Below are 16,928 nucleotides of genomic sequence, written 5' to 3'. Positions count from 1 at the left end.
GTCTTACTACATGTATTTCATTTCTATATTTGCTTTGTCGATGAAGATTTGACAAAACATTTAATAATCTTTGAGAAAATATGATGTATACAGATTTCTTACGTTTATGTTCTTTCAGTTCCAACCTCTGATTATGTTTTCTAAATGGTGGAAAATTGTTTTGACAGTAACTTACATCTTCCTCTACCTAAAAGAAAATACTGGTTGTACGTTTATGTTCAGATAATGATTCTATATTATAACGCAAAGGCCTATAGTAACAGAACATTACGAAGCAGTGTATTTCTTCTTCATACTTTAAGAATTGTCTTCAACAATAATTTTGTACTTCTTACACCACCACAAGGGGTACATTTGTGACTATAGGCATCTGGAATTAGATTATGTTGAAACAAAACCAATAAATAAAAAAAGGAAAATAGTGAAATTTAATCTTGATCTATTTCAAAAACAAACAGAGAAGCTGATGTTAAAGGAATATCCAGTAATGCAGCACGTAACATCAAACAAGGAGATTTATTTGACCTGTTATTTCCATGTTTACATGATCATATTTGATACGAGTAGATGGACAGCTCAGCCACACCCTTATCTTTGCCCCTGTCTAAAGCTTTTCAGAAGCTCCTGCTTACAAACTGGAAGCCACAACTTTCAAGCTCCAAAGATAAATTTGAAATCTGTCATGTTAGTTATATTTAACTCTACTGTGCACAGATAAATCCTGAATCACTTAAGATTTGGACAGAGAAACTCTACCTGACAGTTTCCATTTAGGGCAAACGTGTCTGTAAAGCTACTGCTGTCCCTAGTGCTTGTGACGTAATTCACGGACCTCTTTCCGAGGGTTCTAGATTTTTCCTTTATTGATTGAGTTTCACACCAATCAGATAAGGGCATTGGGTGTGACTCATCCAATGAGAGGCATGCGGGGGCAGACTTAAGGGGATCCGTCAGTCAGAGCGGATGGTGATGCTAGGGCCGCCTAGGAGTGGGAGAATCCGGTCTGGACATCATTGCTCCCTGGGATTACTCTGAATGAGTTTGCTATAAACAGCTCGACTTACATAACAGCTAGTCAATCAGTTAGTACTCCCTCAGCTAGCTTTCCCGTAGTTTTCCAGATTAGAGGACACGCTTGATTACATTTATTTTTTGGGAATATACCACCATTGCATGTCTATTTTTTTCATAGCTGTCAAGTGCGGTCATTGCGGAGGATATTTTACAGGAGGTGCATTTCAGAGCGCTCACCATGTCAGTGGTAGGGATTGATGTGGGTTACCAAAATTGTCACATCGCCGTGGCCAGGAGCGGTGGCATTGAAACCATTGCCAACGAATACAGTGACAGATGCACCCCGTAAGTATTGACCATCATCATCACCGTGAAATGTGCTCTGGTTATGGCTGTGTTACGCAATGCTTTCTACTGCAGGCGCACTGGCAGAACAGTGACGATATAAAGTATGGATGAATAAATAAATACAGAGGCAGCAGGGATGGTGGTGGTGGCGTCATGAGGCCTGAGGCTATTGGTTTATTCCACCGTCACAGCAGTTTTACGTAGGTCAAAATGTAGCATGTGTTTTTCTAAACTAACCTTTTATTCTTACTAACAGACCTTTCTCCTGATAACAACAAACAGTGCGCCTCAAAGTTGACTGAAATGAGTAACTTAAGGAGAACAGGGTGCAATATAGATTACAGTAGGCTATACAGCATGTTAGTAGACTGATGTGAACGGTAAGAAGTTGTTTTAAATGACATAGCAAAAGTGCGTTTATTATGGCCTGCTAGAACTACATCCAAAAAGCAAAAATAGTCCATATTTGACAGGGAATTGGAGTGTTTAATTAATCGACTAGATAATAAAATAAGTAATTTTACAATATTAAGTGATATATATATACTCTGGAGCTACATACTGTATAGCAGACCAACTGGAGTACATCTACTGCAGCATCCTGCAAACAGGGATGTGCGACTGGGGAGGAGAATGAGCATTGCACCTTTTAATTGAATGGGGATTTTTTTTTGTTGGCAAGATGAACCTAGGGAGTGACATGTCACTGCTTGCTCGTGTGAAATGGATCCCTAAATGGCTAGAAGCATTTATCATTGTCACACATCGGTCTGCAGTTTTTCTGCTGAAATAAGAATTAAGATCAGCTTTGGAAGTTGTGTTTTTTTTGGACTGGATGAGCTTACTTTTAAGGGTGATCTGTTTTGTCTCACTGCTATAATTTGTTGTTCTTTGTCAGACTCCCTTGGGTTCATTCTTTAATTGATATTTGCCTCTAAGCACTGGACATTTGACTCTGTCTGCATCAGTCAATTACAGTTCGAGCATCGTCTGCCATATCTGGTAACATTATTCAATTGTGCCTACCTGATTTGTTAATGTGTTTGTTTTCCATCAAGGGCTTGTGTTTCTTTGGCCCCCAAAAACCGCATGATTGGAAATGCGGCCAAAAGTCAAGTAAGATCATCCATTGTTTGTCTAATAAATCTATAATATAAAAATGTAGGCTACTATGAAATTATGACTGAAATTGTAACAGTTGTGTTTTTAATTATGAACAACAATTCACATTTAGAAAATAGTGACTATGTCTACTGAGTGTCTTTTTATTTTAGATCACAACAAACTTCAAAAATACAGTCCATGGTTTTAAAAAGTTCCACGGCAGAGCATTTGATGACCCACTTGTCCAAGCTGAAAAACCCAAACTGCCCTACAACTTACATAAACTGGCCAATGGAAACACTGGTATCAAGGTAAAGCAGTGTACAAACCTCCAGCACGTTTTTCTTTACTTTGTGTCATTGCCCACCTTTTTGTGTAAATTAAATTATGACGCTTGTAGTGATACGTTAGCGGGATGCACACATTTTTTGGGTCTTCTGTAATTAACCTCCTAACTACTTATTGGCTACCTATATAATATGCTAATTATCACGCCTAACAAGCCTCAGAGGTCATAATCCTGTCATGTTTACAGGTGCGTTATTTGGATGAGGACAAAGTGTTCACAGTGGAGCAGATCACTGGGATGCTGCTCACCAAGCTGAAGGAGACATCAGAGAGCGCCCTGAAGAAGCCGGTGGTGGACTGTGTCGTCTCTGTGAGTGAAGAACAGAAAATACAAGAGCATTAACATAATTAAAGTGGTTCAATGATACATAACGATTTGTGTCTTGTTTTTTTAGGTCCCAAGTTTCTTTACAGATGCTGAGAGGCGATCAGTGTTTGATGCAACTCAAATCGCAGGGCTGAACTGTTTACGGCTAATAAATGACACCACTGCAGGTCAGTGCTCTTGGTAAAATAAGTAAGAGTGACATTTTTAGGAGGGTGCATAGATCTATCCTTGAAGGACATTCAGTTTTGTGAATTGGACTTTGTTAATTTTATATGATGGTGCACACAGAATATCTTTGCATTAATACATTTGTTCATTTGTATTCACAGTGGCTTTGGCATATGGATCTACAAACAGGACCTTCCCACTCCAGAAGAGAGGCCAAGAAATGTGGTATTTGTCGACATGGGCCATTCATCATTCCAGGTCTCTATCACTGCCTTTAACAAAGGCAAGCTAAAGGTTCGACTTCCACCTTTTTACAGCTTCGATTAACACCTAAACCTGTAGCTTTAAATCTCAACTCAATGTAAATCCTTCTCATCAGGTCCTAGCCACTGCATATGACCTTTACCTTGGAGGGCGCAATTTTGATGAGGCATTGGTTGATTACTTCTGCGAGGACTTTAAGAGCAAGTACAAGCTCAATGTAAGGGAGAACCCAAGGGCTCTGCTGCGGCTGCACCAGGAGTGTGAGAAACTGAAGAAGCTAATGAGTGCCAATTCCTCCGATCTGCCTCTGAACATCGAGTGCTTCATGAACGACATCGATGTTTCCGGCAAGATGAACAGGTACACACTAAGTTTCCTCTTAATTTGTACATCTTTAAAGTGTAACATTTGCATTAAAAATGATTTTTTCTTTTTAATTTTTAACCCATAGGGGCCAGTTTGAAGAAATGTCTGCTCAATATCTGATGAAAGTAGAGATGCCACTAAAATCAGTCCTTGAACAATCAAGTATGTGCCTCAATCTGCTTGAATTAGTAAAGCTACATTTCATTTAAGGTCTTTACAGTAAGCATAAACTGAGTCATGTGATTGTTTGTTGGGCAGAGTTGAGCCGGGATGATATCTATGCAGTAGAGATAGTTGGAGGAGCCACGAGAATCCCTGCCGTCAAAGAAAGAATCGCCAAATTTTTTGGAAAAGACGTCAGCACCACGCTCAATGCAGACGAAGCTGTTGCTAGAGGCTGTGCACTTCAGGTGAGACTCTTCTTTTGACACTAGTGATTTCTTGTTATGATGCAATTTACAAACACTCTTTAGCTCGTAATGTATAATGTAGTAAAGGTGTTTGTTTGTGCTCTTTGTTTGCTTGCAGTGTGCAATTCTGTCTCCAGCATTTAAGGTGCGTGAATTCTCCATCACTGACGTGGTTCCCTTTCCTATTACTCTTCGCTGGAAATCCCCGACAGACGAGGGTTTGGGGTATGGACAGTTCACCTTGTCTTAATGAGCCGTGTATGGCGGAATTATTATAGGCATACTTAAAACAAGCAACTATATTTCTCTGAAGTATTTCTTAATGTGGTGAGCGACTTTTAAGAACCAGTAACTGCTGACTTTTTTCCACATCCTGACTAAGCTTTTTCTCTTACTGCATTTTGTTTTGTCACAGAGAGTGTGAGGTGTTCAGTAAGAATCACGCTGCTCCATTTTCCAAAGTGATCACCTTTCACAAGAAGGAACCCTTTGACCTTGAAGCCTTCTACAGCAACCCTCAAGAGCTCCCCTACCCAGACCACAGGATAGGTAACTCTGATTATAACACAGTGCCCTTGTTATTTTCTTTGGTTGGTCCATTTGAATCCCGAGAGAAAGAAGCCACAGTTGCCCACAGATGGGTCCTTATTTGCCAGGTGCTGGGGGATTTCATTTTGAAACCTCTACCTTAAATGAATATGTTCAAGGTGTTTCAACAAAGCTTTTTAACTTGACACTCATTTTTTTCCCATCTGCCACCAGGATGTTTTTCTGTACAGAATGTGGTTCCCCAGCCGGACGGAGACAGCTCTAAAGTGAAGGTGAAAGTGCGTGTCAACGTCCACGGCATCTTCAGCGTGTCCAGCGCCTCTCTGATCGAGAAGCAGAAAGGAGAGGGAGAGGACATGCAAATTGACTCGGAGCCAATGGTGCAGAATGAAGGCAGAGCAGAGGACCAGGTAACAGGATTTTGCCAACGTTCCTATTGTGCTATCTTTTGTTTCAAATAAGTATGGCAGAGAAGATAATCCTTTACATTTGTCTGCTGTACACTAAAGTTTAATTTTACTTTGGGGATTTTTGCTAAATATTATTTTAAAGTGTATTTATATCTAACCGGTCTTGGATAAAACAGCTGAATGTGTTGTGTCTCAGACCAAAATGCAGGTGGATCAGGAAGGTCAGAGCTCAGGGGACCAGCAGAACGAGGACAACAGCTCCAGCAGTAAGGTCAGCTGGACTTGCATACAGGGTAGCAGATTTTAACCTTTGTACTGAGAAACATACTCCACGAAGAGTGAATTGTGTTTTACTGGATTCCAAATTCAGGAGGGGGCATCTGGAGAAAAGCAGGACCCAGCAGCAGGGGGAAGCAAGCCCAAAGTGAAAGTGAAGAGTATTGATCTGCCCATTGTGGCCAACAACATTCGACAGCTCGACAGCGATGTCCTTAACAACTTTGTGGAGTACGAGGTCAGTGCTTCTTCTGGCCTTTAGAAAAGCTGAGTCATGGTCTGACTGAAATGTTGATTACCTGAGCCCTAATTGAGTTGAATTAAAAACCTGATATGTAACTTGTACGCGTTATGGTCGATATAACAGGGACTACAGTATTTATTTGATGCTTATTCATTTACATAATCTGTGCCAGTATTATTTTAGGAGAATAATTTAGCACAGAAATTATGTTCTCTGACTAAGATTTGGTTTAAGGTACAGTAAGCCACAAAGTCATATTAACTCCATTTTAAGAATTTTTTAATTATTATGACGATTCCAGCTGCTCTTTTATTAATTATTCATGTTAGTTTAAGTTAATTCAGCTCATTTTTAACACTTAAAATTGTGATTTTGTTGTGGTTGTCAGATAACACTACGTTGCACGTTTTTGCTGTTGTTGTTTTGCTCCCTCATGACTTTTTTTCTGTTTCTTTTTTCCTCCCAGCATCAGATGATTGTCCAGGACAAACTGGTGAAGGAGCAGAATGATGCTAAAAATGCTGTTGAGGAGTATGTATACGATCTGCGGGACAAACTTTGTGGCATATATGTAAAGTATATCACTGAGGAGGTAAGTGCCGCTTTCTTGCATACATTTGATCTACCAATATAAATGAACTACTCAACTATTCAATCAGTATCTGTTTTATTTTGGGACATTGAAAACAGGACAGTAGCCGGCTGACACTGATGCTGGAGGACACGGAGAACTGGCTGTATGAGGATGGAGAAGACCAACCCAAACAAGTCTATGAGGAGAAGCTAGATGAACTCAAGGTATATTTTTTATTCTGTTTTCAGTTTTAGATTGGATTTCATGAACCAAAAGAAAAGCTTTACAAAGCTTCTCAGAGAGAGACATTTGAAAGGTTTTTAAGGTTTCTGGACACTTTAACTTTATCACCAATTCTGTTATTCTCCAGAGGTTGGGTCAACCTATTCAGGATCGACACAGAGAGCAAGAGGACAGGCCGAGGGCTTTTGAAGAGCTGGGAAAGAAAATGCAACTTTACATGAAGTGTGTGGATTCCTTTAAACAGAAGGTAAATCATTTTGATTTTGGGATGTATTACGTGTACACATACAAATAGTTTTACAAAAATGAAAGGTTTCATTGTCATTTTAGTAATTTTCTTGTCACAAATTCTCCCCTAGGATGAGCGATATCTGCATTTGAGTCCAGAGGAAATGAGCACTGTGGAAAAGTGTGTGAATGAAAGCATGGGCTGGATGAACAGCATGATGAATGCACAGAGCAAACTCGGTATTACTCAAGATCCCGTTGTCAAAGTAGCAGAAATCATTTTCAAAATACAGGTATGTGAATGACTACCTAACATTAAATGCTTATGTTAAAGGTCCCCTATTATGCAAAATGCACTTTTTGCTGTCTTTTATACATAAATATGTCCCCGGTGTGTAAGGAGACTCACAGAGTGTCAGAAAATACAACCTTCTCTGTTTTCCTCCTTACCCACATCTCTAAAAACGGGGGAACAAAAGAGCTGTTCCAGATTTGGTGGCGTCATATCGGAAATGTGTGCTGGCTTTACATTGAACTCCTGGCAACGTCCCACCTACGTGACACGTCTCAACCTATCGTCTGCAATATACAGTCGCGAGCTGAATCCTCTCTGCAGCAGCTCTGTGTCTCTGTGCATGTTGTCTGCAGTAGGGACTTAGAGTTGTTGTATATATAATACATATAATGTCACTGTTCTAGTGGTAAACACTGAGAAGTGTTTCAGAAATAATGCTTGATGTGTTTTGAAACATAATATGGCGTTTAATCCCGGCAGCATTTAGCTGAGTTTCTCCGATAGAAGCTTCTCTCTTCAGCTCAAATTTAAAGCGACAGTCACATAGCAGGCATGCTAACATGCATGATAATTTTGGTATTTTGAGCAAAACACTCCAGAGACATGGTTTTTTATATATATTTGAGACCTATAATATATGCCATAAAAGAGCCTATTAGGAGACCTTTAATGATCAGAGAGTTTCTTTTGCCAACATGTTGTATGCTTCTAACCCACCAGGAACTGGAGGATGTATGTAATCCAGTGATCAACAGACCAAAGCCCTCAGTGGAGGAGGCCCCTGAAGTGAATGACCAAAACAGTGGAGCTCATAATGGCCCGACAGCCAAGCAAGGAGCAGAAGGGAAGGGAAGCCAGCAGACGAAGCCTGGTGCAAAAGAGATGGAGGTGGACTGAGAAAAGCAAACTTTGCAACCATCCCTGCTCCTCCCACAGCTGACCATTTAGGCAGTAGAAACATCCGAACCTGGGACAATCTCTCAGTCATCAACAGACACTTTTATTTGTGCCCCACCATTGAACTTTACCTTTTGAGGTTTCTGTTTTCATCCTTATGTGTGACAATGGTGTGCTTTACGCTCACAAAGATTTGACATATTTAATAAATGAAGGAATGATGCAATAGATTAAACTCCAAGTCTAATGTAACCTGTTTCCTCTGTACAACATAGGAATGTACCCTTTGTGTTTCATAGGCATACATGATCAGCAGCAAATCCTATCACTCAACACAGAAGAAACATAGTGCAGTCTAAACTATTCATTTGTTTTCGCTAATACAAGTTATATATACTGTATATATATATATTGTATTAAAAGACTTTGAAAGGATGTCTATGTCTAGAAACTGTATATACTTTTTTAGCAAATAAGAGCAGCCAGCATATATAATATATGTACATAAAGAAGATATTCCTAGTACAATGGCAATGCTTGATAACAAAACTCTTTAGTAAGTGATTGGATGACTATTTCCTTTATTGTTTTCTTGCATTTTTCACATTTAAGTCATGGGCTATAAGGATCGCAAAAATAAATGCATTTGTTCTGCAAGACAGTATTTGAAAAGTCTGAAATTTTATTTTCTGCAATAAACAAAAGGTGGGACAGGAAGATATTTAGCTTAGATATTTAGCTTAGATATTTAGCTTAGCTTTATTTGTAATATACTATATTGAAATTGTGGAGGTTACATACTGTCACTTCTGTTACTGCTATTTTATCTGCCAAAAATATATAATTAAAAGAACCCTTGTTGCTGACAAAACTCTCCGCAAGTAAAATGTTGCTTTAAGGGTAATGTGTGTGAAGCCCTGTATTGTTAAAATGTTTTAGTAATAAATCATGCGTTAAGATATACTAATCACGAGATAAACAACAGATTAACTCTTTCATGCAACGAGGAAAATAAGAAATAATCCAATATTTTACTTTTCATTTTTATTTTTCAGCAGTTACCATGTACAGTGGAGGAAATAAGTATTGCATCCCCTGCCAATTTACTTAGTTTACCCACTTACAGAGAAATTAACAGTCTTGTGGAAGGTTTATTTTAACAGTGAGAGACAGAATATCAAAAACAAATCCAGAAATTTAGATTAAAAAAAAGATATAAATTAATATGCATTTCATTGGGGGAAATAAGTATTTGATCCCCTTGCAAAACATGCCATAAGGGAATAATAATAATAATAATAATAATAATAATAATAACTTACTATTATATAGCGCCTTTCATGGTACCCAAGGTCGCTTTACAAATAGGGAGGGGAAAAGGGGAGTGGGGGTTAGGAGGTTATCAGCCAATATTATACGATACATGGCCCCCTCCATTATCCCCTCGATGCAGTTAACCGCCCGGTCCCCTTAGCAGAGAAACCCCCCCAAAGCATAATGTTTCCACCTCCATGCTTGACTCTTGGGATGGTGTTCTTCGGCTAATAGTCGGCATTTATCTTCCTCCAAACACAACATGTCGAATTGATGCCAAAGATCTTGATTTTGGTCTCATCTGACCTCATCACCTTCTCATAAGCCTTCTCTGAATTATTCAGAAGATCACTGGCAGACTTCAGACAGCCTGTACATGTGCCTTCTTGAGCAGGGGCGCTGCAGGATTTTCATCCATTACGGCGCAGTGTGTTACCAATAGTTTTCTTGGTGACTGTGGTCCCAGCTGACTTGAAACCATTAACAAGTCCCTCCTTTGCAGTTCTTGGCTGACCCCTCACCTTTTTCATGATCATTGATGCCACAAGAGACGAGATTTTAGATGGTGGAGACCCAGACCGAGGGCGATTGATGGTCATTTTGTGCTTCTTCCATCTTCTAATAATCAAACCAGTTGGCTCTTTCTCACCAAGCTGCTTGCTGGTGGTCTTGTCTTCTATTCCAGCCTTGTACAATCTTGTCCATGGTGTCCTTAGACATTAGTTGCACCATGATCACAAGATGTCTTTGGTCTTCCCATTGTGGAGAGGTTGTAATCTGATTTATTGACTGTGGACAGGTGTCTTTGAACGAGTTGACATCAGGAGTACTTTCTTAAAGCGAGAGGACTTATTTAACCGGTCCTTGGGAGCCAGAATCCTTGTTGGTGCAAGGGGATCAAATACTTATTTCCCCAAATTAAATACAAATCAATTAATATCTTCTTTTTTTTAATGTATATTCTGTCTCTCACTGTTCAAATAAACCTTCCATAGAAATTACAGACTGTTCATTTCTTTGTAAGTGCAGGTAAACTAACTAAATTGGCAGGGGATCAAATACTTATTTCCTCCACTGTATATACAAATAATGTTATCTAATAAAGGCACTAGATCTTTGTCAATCAAGAGAAACAGTGCAGAGTCAGTCATGTGGCTGTAGAATTGAAATCTAGGCAAATAATTAAATAGTCAATATTGTCAATAAAAAAACAACAACAAATGATTCAATGATATACACATTTTATTATTAACAGACTAGGAATCAAATTATTATTTGCAGCAGTAGATTAAATAATATTTAATCAAAATGAGCTGATTTTAAAAAGATAATTATTTCCCTAAAGTATTTCAACATGTCATGGTTTAATATCTTGTGTGTACACTCCTCTGATTGCTTATAATATATTATTTACTTATTACTTTTATACAATTTGGTCCCCCTAGAATGAATGCACAACGGATTTCTTAAGAATAACAACAACAACAACAACAACAAAACTGAAATATATTCATAAACTTCACCAATATAACACACAGAATAAGCTTACAAACTTGGCTGGCAGGAGTGGGCTCCTTGGTGGGGGCGTGGCAAACGTTTGTAGTTGCCGTGTGACGTAGCCTGTGACGTGAGCCCGAGAGCAACGGGCGGAGATTTTGAAAATGGAAGAAATGGCAAAGTTTTGGAGGGGAGCACAGGATCAACATTTATATATCTTCTGAACACTCCATTACCGACTATCGATGTACTGTACCGACCGAGGAATATTATTACAAACTTGCATGCATCTGCAAGGCGAAAACCAGGCACGATGAGTGTTTCCATCGGCGATAAGATTGAGGTGAGCTCTTTTGAGAGGCTAACGCCCACAAGCTAACTGCACACTATCTTTGTTTGGTAGCGTTAGCATACATTACAGTTAGTTTTAGCTGTGAATGGCTGATGTGTCGTGTTTTTAAAGCTATTTGTCTCTACATCCTTACGTCAATAGTGTCAAAGCATTCAATTTGATTCACTTGTATGTATATAACTTTCCGCTAATTCAATGCTAGTACTACATGTTAGACGATAGTTAGCCATTTAACTCTACGTGAGTGTTAGTGCTTGTTTGTTTTTTCAGGTGTTTTTTACTTAAACTTGCTGAACTACTATTATAATAATTAATATTATTATTATTATTATTATTAATAATAATAATAATATATCAGTTGGTGTATTGCTATCAGCTTTACGTTGTAGCTTAGTGATGTGTAACCTAACCTCACTCTCCCGGGACACACACTGTTGTTAGCCCTGCTTCAGTTTGATAGTTGAACATGCTGCTTGGAGACAGCTCAGGGGTGCTGGTTAGCGGGAAGAGAGCCGGGATAATTGAGGGCTTTGGTTGGCCATATGACAGCGTCAGGTGTTGGTGGCTTGTTTGACAGTTAACGTTTGTTGTGGGATGGATTTCCCTATGCCAGGTGGTTAGGTGTAACATTGTGGGTTTTGCTGTTCATTCAACATGTCGCAGGCCAGAGGGACGATATTTGATCAAGTTATTCAATATTTCTTACAAAACCATTCTGCTGACACCCAAGCCAGCAGAGATGAGGACAGTTGTTTACCTTATGATCAGGAGCTCGGGATTGAGGTATCATGTTATTGAAGATCCTGTCTCGATCAAAATAGAAAGACCTTTAAATCTGAAATAATGTTTTTAGGTTTTTTTGCAAATACGTTTTATTTTAATGATCTATTGTCAAACTCAATGTTTATTTTGTTCTCTTTCCTTGTTAAGGACTTTAAGGTCCTCACCCTCCTTGGGAAAGGCTCCTTTGCATGTGTTTACCGGGCCAAATCTATGAGGACTGGTGTGGAGGTTGCTATCAAAACGGTAAGGACCCCATCATTTATCTTTCAAATGAGGTAATTAAAGCATGCTTAACCTGTGATATAAAATGTAAACCCTCGCCCATGCTGTTACCAGTGACGGTTGATGTGTAAAATGGAACTGTTTGGATAATAAGACCCTACTTGCCTCCCAAGGGCTTCTTGTGGTCTCTCGAGTCCCCACAAGTGAGGTCTGAAAGTTCAATGTGTTTGTGGGCGACAGATTGACTATTAGCCAACAGACCAAACCACCAGGCAGCAGCGCAGTAACACAGTGTTTATCCTATGAGGGGCAGGTCTATAATTATCTCTTTTGTTCCCATCTGCAGATTGACAAAAAAGCAATGCACAAAGCTGGTATGGTCCAGCGTGTGACAAACGAGGTGGAGATTCAGTGCCGATTGAAACATCCTTCTATACTCGAGGTAACGTTGGCTGGACTCAACTGATTCGGTATTACACTATATAAAGTTTGACCTGGCTCTCATTTTTGCTTTCTGTGCTGGTTCATGTTTTTCTATAAAAAATTTACAATTAACAACGTGGCTGTTTCGTAGTTACAGGCAAAGAGCACTAATTGTAGAATTTAATTTCATTGTTTTTGGGAAGTCATGGTTGTCCTCACTTTCCTCAATTTCTTTATTTAAGCTGTACAACTACTTTGAGGACAGCAACTATGTGTACCTGGTGTTGGAGATGTGCCACAATGGAGAGATGAGTCGGTACCTTAAAGAGCAGAAGAAGGCTTTCGCTGAGGATGAAGGTCAGGCACAACTTTTTTACTTTGAAAATTAAACTTATATTATGTTAAAGTAAATGATTTATTGATGTTCAGTTTTGCAAGCTGCCTTTTTCTAAAAAAGGGTGTTGTTTTGTTCCACAGCACGACATTTCATGCATCAAATATTGAAAGGAATGCTGTACTTGCATACCCACGGCATATTGCATCGAGACCTGACCTTGTCAAACCTTTTGCTGACAAGCAACATGAACATTAAGATTGCAGACTTTGGGCTGGCCACTCAGCTCAAACTCCCAAATGAAAAGCACTTCACCATGTGTGGGACACCCAACTACATCTCCCCGGAGGTGGCCACTCGAAGCGCTCACGGTCTTGAATCGGACGTCTGGTCGCTGGGGTGCATGTTCTACGCATTCCTGATGGGTCGCCCTCCGTTCGACACAGACACAGTGAAGAACACTCTGTCTAAAGTGGTTCTCGGGGAGTATGATATGCCTAGCCATGTTTCTCTGGAAGCTCAGGACCTTATCCACCAGCTGCTGCAGAGGGACCCCGCCCATCGGCCCAGCCTGTCTGCAGTGCTGGACCACCCGTTCATGACCCAAAGTCTGCTGGTCCGGACCAAGGAGCAGGGTTTGGTGGATGATTGTTCCATGGACAGCGGCATTGCCACAATCTCCACAGCTTGCACCTCCTCCTCCATTTCGGCCAGCACCAGCAGCCGCCTCCAGAGGAGAACCAGGAACATGATTGGCTCTGCCCTGCCGAACCGAATGGTGCCTATTTCAACCTTTCCACGCAAACCCAACAGCGCCTGTTTTGAGGATGGAGACCAGTGGCAGCAGCAGCAGCAGCATCATTCAGTGGACATATTTCACAGAGAGGGAAGAAGCATGGGGGTTCACGGTGGAGACAGCAGGGAGCCCCATTCCCGCTACCTGAGGAGGGCTCACTCTTCAGATCGCTCGGGCTCCTCTGCACCGGGCCAGGGGTCGGGTCACGCAGAACTGGGGAGATGCCACTCAGAGGAGTCTCTGACTGGTTTAGGAAGACCAGGCTTCCCCTCCTCTCAGCAACCTTTCTCAGAGCATAGAAGGCTCCCCTCTCCCCCCGTCAAACAGTCAACAAAGTGAGAAATGTCTTTATGATCTTCTGTTTATTTTTATAAATGTTATGAGACTAACAGCTTGCACTTCTGTTTCAGTTGTGGTTATTTGTTACCCACACAGACTGCACATCCACCAAACTTGCAATTTCAAGACCTGGAGGGAGTTACAAATTGGCTGAATAATGACGGTAAGGTTTAGATTTGGATTATTTTTGTAAAACAAAAAAAAGCTACTTGCTACTCAAACAATTAAAACAATCCTGTTTCACAAAATCCTTACAAAAATGTCTTCTTCCTCAGCTTCTGATCAGAGACCCGCAGACGGCAGCACTCACAGCAGCAGCGGCAGTTTTCACAGCGGCCGAGGACCTCTGGGGGTTCACAACTCCTGGACAGACCAGCCAATGGGCCGAGGCGTGAACTCTAACCACAACCTGCAACACAGCCTTCACCCAAACTCTGACTCGTACAGGGAAAATATACCAGAGTTCCAGCCTCCTCACAGCAGGGAAGTAAAGCTCCCTTCAGCCAAACCCGGTGTGGATAAAGAGAAGAAAATGCTGAGAGACGTAATCCCGCCCCTGTGCGCGTCCAGGCTGAAGCCTATCAGACAGAAGACCAAAAATGCTGTTGTAAGATATTACACACCTATATTATACATTTGTTAATGTTCACTATACGAGCAGATGAGATAACTGTCTTATTTCCTTTCCTTCAGGTGAGCGTTCTGGACACAGGTGAAGTGTGTATGGAGTTGTTAAAAAGCCAGAGCGGTCAAGAAAGGGTCAAAGAAGTCCTTCGGATTTCCTGCGACGGTTCCATGGTGAGCTCACAGATTTACATATTCAAGTACCTCTCTGAAATGTTCCATATGTGACATTTAGGGGGTAGTATAACAATAATAAGATAATGTTTTATATATCGTATTATTATCATCTGAAGGTGACAATATACCAGCCTAATGGTGGAAAGGGGTTTCCTGTCCTGGACTGTCCTCCTGCTCCACCTGAAGATATTCTGATCTGCAGCTACGAAGACCTTCCAGGTATTATGACTGACATAATGCAACAAGTAACATCGGCTTGAATAAGATACAATTTACTATAAGATGTATTATTTTCTCACAGAAAAGTACTGGAAGAAGTACCAATACGCATCTAAGTTTGTGCAGCTTGTGAAATCAAAGACTCCAAAAGTGACCCTTTACACCAAGTACGCAAAAGTCATGCTGATGGAAAACTCTCCGAATGCAGACCTGGAAGTTTGCTTTTATGACGGTGAGTCAAAAGTGTTTATTGGAACATGTGATCCCACCGCTGACTTTTCATTTTGTGAAGAGTTAACATGTCATGTTTGACTTGCATTATGTAGGAGCAAAGACCCACAAGACGTCGGAACTGGTGCGGGTGGTGGAGAAGAGCGGGAAGTCGTACACAGTGAAGGGCGAGGTGGGGCTGAGCGTCCTGAGCCCGGAGAGCAGAGGGTACGTGGGGCTGTCTGAGGAGGGCCACAGCATGTGTTTGTCCCTGGAGGCGGCCATCACAGCGGAGGAGCAGCGCAGCACCAAGAAAGTTCCTTTCTTCCCCATCACTATTGGCAGGTGAGAGGAACAACAAGTAAATGTCGTTTCTTGGTTTGAATGTTGTCTTGTGTTGTGGTTAATGTTAGTTTTGTTTAAATCACCCGCTCCCAGGAGGCCTGCCGTCCCAGACTCCCTGTGCTCTTCAGTCCCTGCCGTCCCACCCGGGGCCTCCTGAGACCGCTTCACCTCCTCAACCTCTGCAAATCACTCCTTCAGTAGGTGTTTTACAGCTTTACACTACAGGGTGTACAAACAGAACATTAAGAGGCTTTAACAACTTGACTTTTGATGGGATTTGTCTTTTAATTTCAAATTCAAATCACTTTCAGATGATCTCGTACGACGGGTCTGATTTCACCACAGCCAGCCTGATCAGGAAAACCTCCCCGCTGCGACAGGACACAGGAAAAGTGGTGAAGTCGATATTTGTGCCCAATGTTGGATGGGCATCCCAGGTAATTGATAAATACATTTGACTAATATTCTATAATCAGAGAAGGAATTGACGGTTTATTAAATCTCTGTGTCTGTTTCTGCAGCTGACGAGCGGGGAGGTGTGGGTGCAGTTCAACGACGGCTCCCAGCTGGTGGTTCAGGCGGGAGTTTCCTGCATCACCTATACATCTCCAGAGGGGAGGGTCACCAGGTGCTGCAACAGAAGCGTGTTGTCACTTTTTAGGAGTGTGTGTGTGTGTGTGCGGAAACAGCTCTCTTTAACATTTGTCGTCTCCTCAGGTACAAGGAGAGTGAGAAGTTGCCAGAGCACGTCAAGGAAAAGCTGCACTGTCTCTCAACCATCCTGGGACTGCTGGCCAACCCCACAGAGCATCACCTACAACCTCATTAACTACCTGTGGTTAAAATAACAAACCCTCCCAGCATGGAATAGAAAGTAGCATTAGAAAACCTTTGTACTGTCTTGTGTTCTTGTAAATATGTCTTTGTATTGTTTTTTTTACATGTACAGAAGATTATGAAAAGATATATTTTATTTTAATGAGCGAGCCCTTTTGTCTCTTTTCTCCTTGTTTAAAAAAAGCGTCATGAAGTGTCCTTTTTTTTTTACCGTGGTTCCAATTCGATGAATTTTGCAAACCATAAACGCCGAGTCAATAAACATCTGGAGGCATGCGGCACTTTGTTTTGCAGGGGTTTTATTCGCTAAGATGTAGAAAGAAATTAAAGTATTTCAAGATGACCATTAGAGGTCACGTGAATGGATTGAGCAGCATTAAGAGACATTTC

At 40.9% G+C, this 16,928-nt stretch overlaps 2 protein-coding genes across 2 annotated transcripts; both read left to right on the top strand.

Moving 5' to 3' along the window:
• Positions 1–969: 969 nt before the first annotated feature.
• hspa4l (heat shock protein 4 like) lies at positions 970–8,728 on the top strand. The gene is given in 20 exon segments (XM_063909633.1): positions 970–1,359; positions 2,421–2,478; positions 2,637–2,777; positions 3,002–3,124; positions 3,210–3,309; positions 3,472–3,486; positions 3,489–3,604; positions 3,690–3,934; positions 4,026–4,102; positions 4,199–4,350; positions 4,469–4,575; positions 4,766–4,899; positions 5,113–5,309; positions 5,506–5,580; positions 5,680–5,823; positions 6,296–6,421; positions 6,520–6,627; positions 6,774–6,893; positions 7,006–7,167; positions 7,890–8,728. Coding segments are annotated over 20 exon segments (2,484 nt in total). The 5' UTR covers positions 970–1,252; the 3' UTR covers positions 8,067–8,728.
• A 2,246-nt stretch (positions 8,729–10,974) lies between these two features.
• On the top strand, positions 10,975–16,817 carry plk4 (polo-like kinase 4 (Drosophila)). Its single transcript, XM_063908516.1, is given in 16 exon segments — positions 10,975–11,220; positions 12,160–12,255; positions 12,581–12,676; positions 12,900–13,014; positions 13,135–14,122; positions 14,198–14,289; positions 14,402–14,733; positions 14,820–14,924; positions 15,044–15,146; positions 15,229–15,378; positions 15,473–15,701; positions 15,795–15,828; positions 15,830–15,898; positions 16,013–16,138; positions 16,223–16,329; positions 16,419–16,817. Coding segments are annotated over 16 exon segments (2,784 nt in total). The 5' UTR covers positions 10,975–11,190; the 3' UTR covers positions 16,531–16,817.
• The last annotated feature ends 111 nt before the right edge of the window (positions 16,818–16,928 follow it).

This window comes from Eleginops maclovinus, chromosome 19, assembly GCF_036324505.1.
Source record: "Eleginops maclovinus isolate JMC-PN-2008 ecotype Puerto Natales chromosome 19, JC_Emac_rtc_rv5, whole genome shotgun sequence".
Taxonomy (NCBI): domain Eukaryota; kingdom Metazoa; phylum Chordata; class Actinopteri; order Perciformes; family Eleginopidae; genus Eleginops; species Eleginops maclovinus.
Note: the sequence above shows the minus strand (reverse complement) of the source record. Positions and strands in the feature narration are given on the sequence as shown.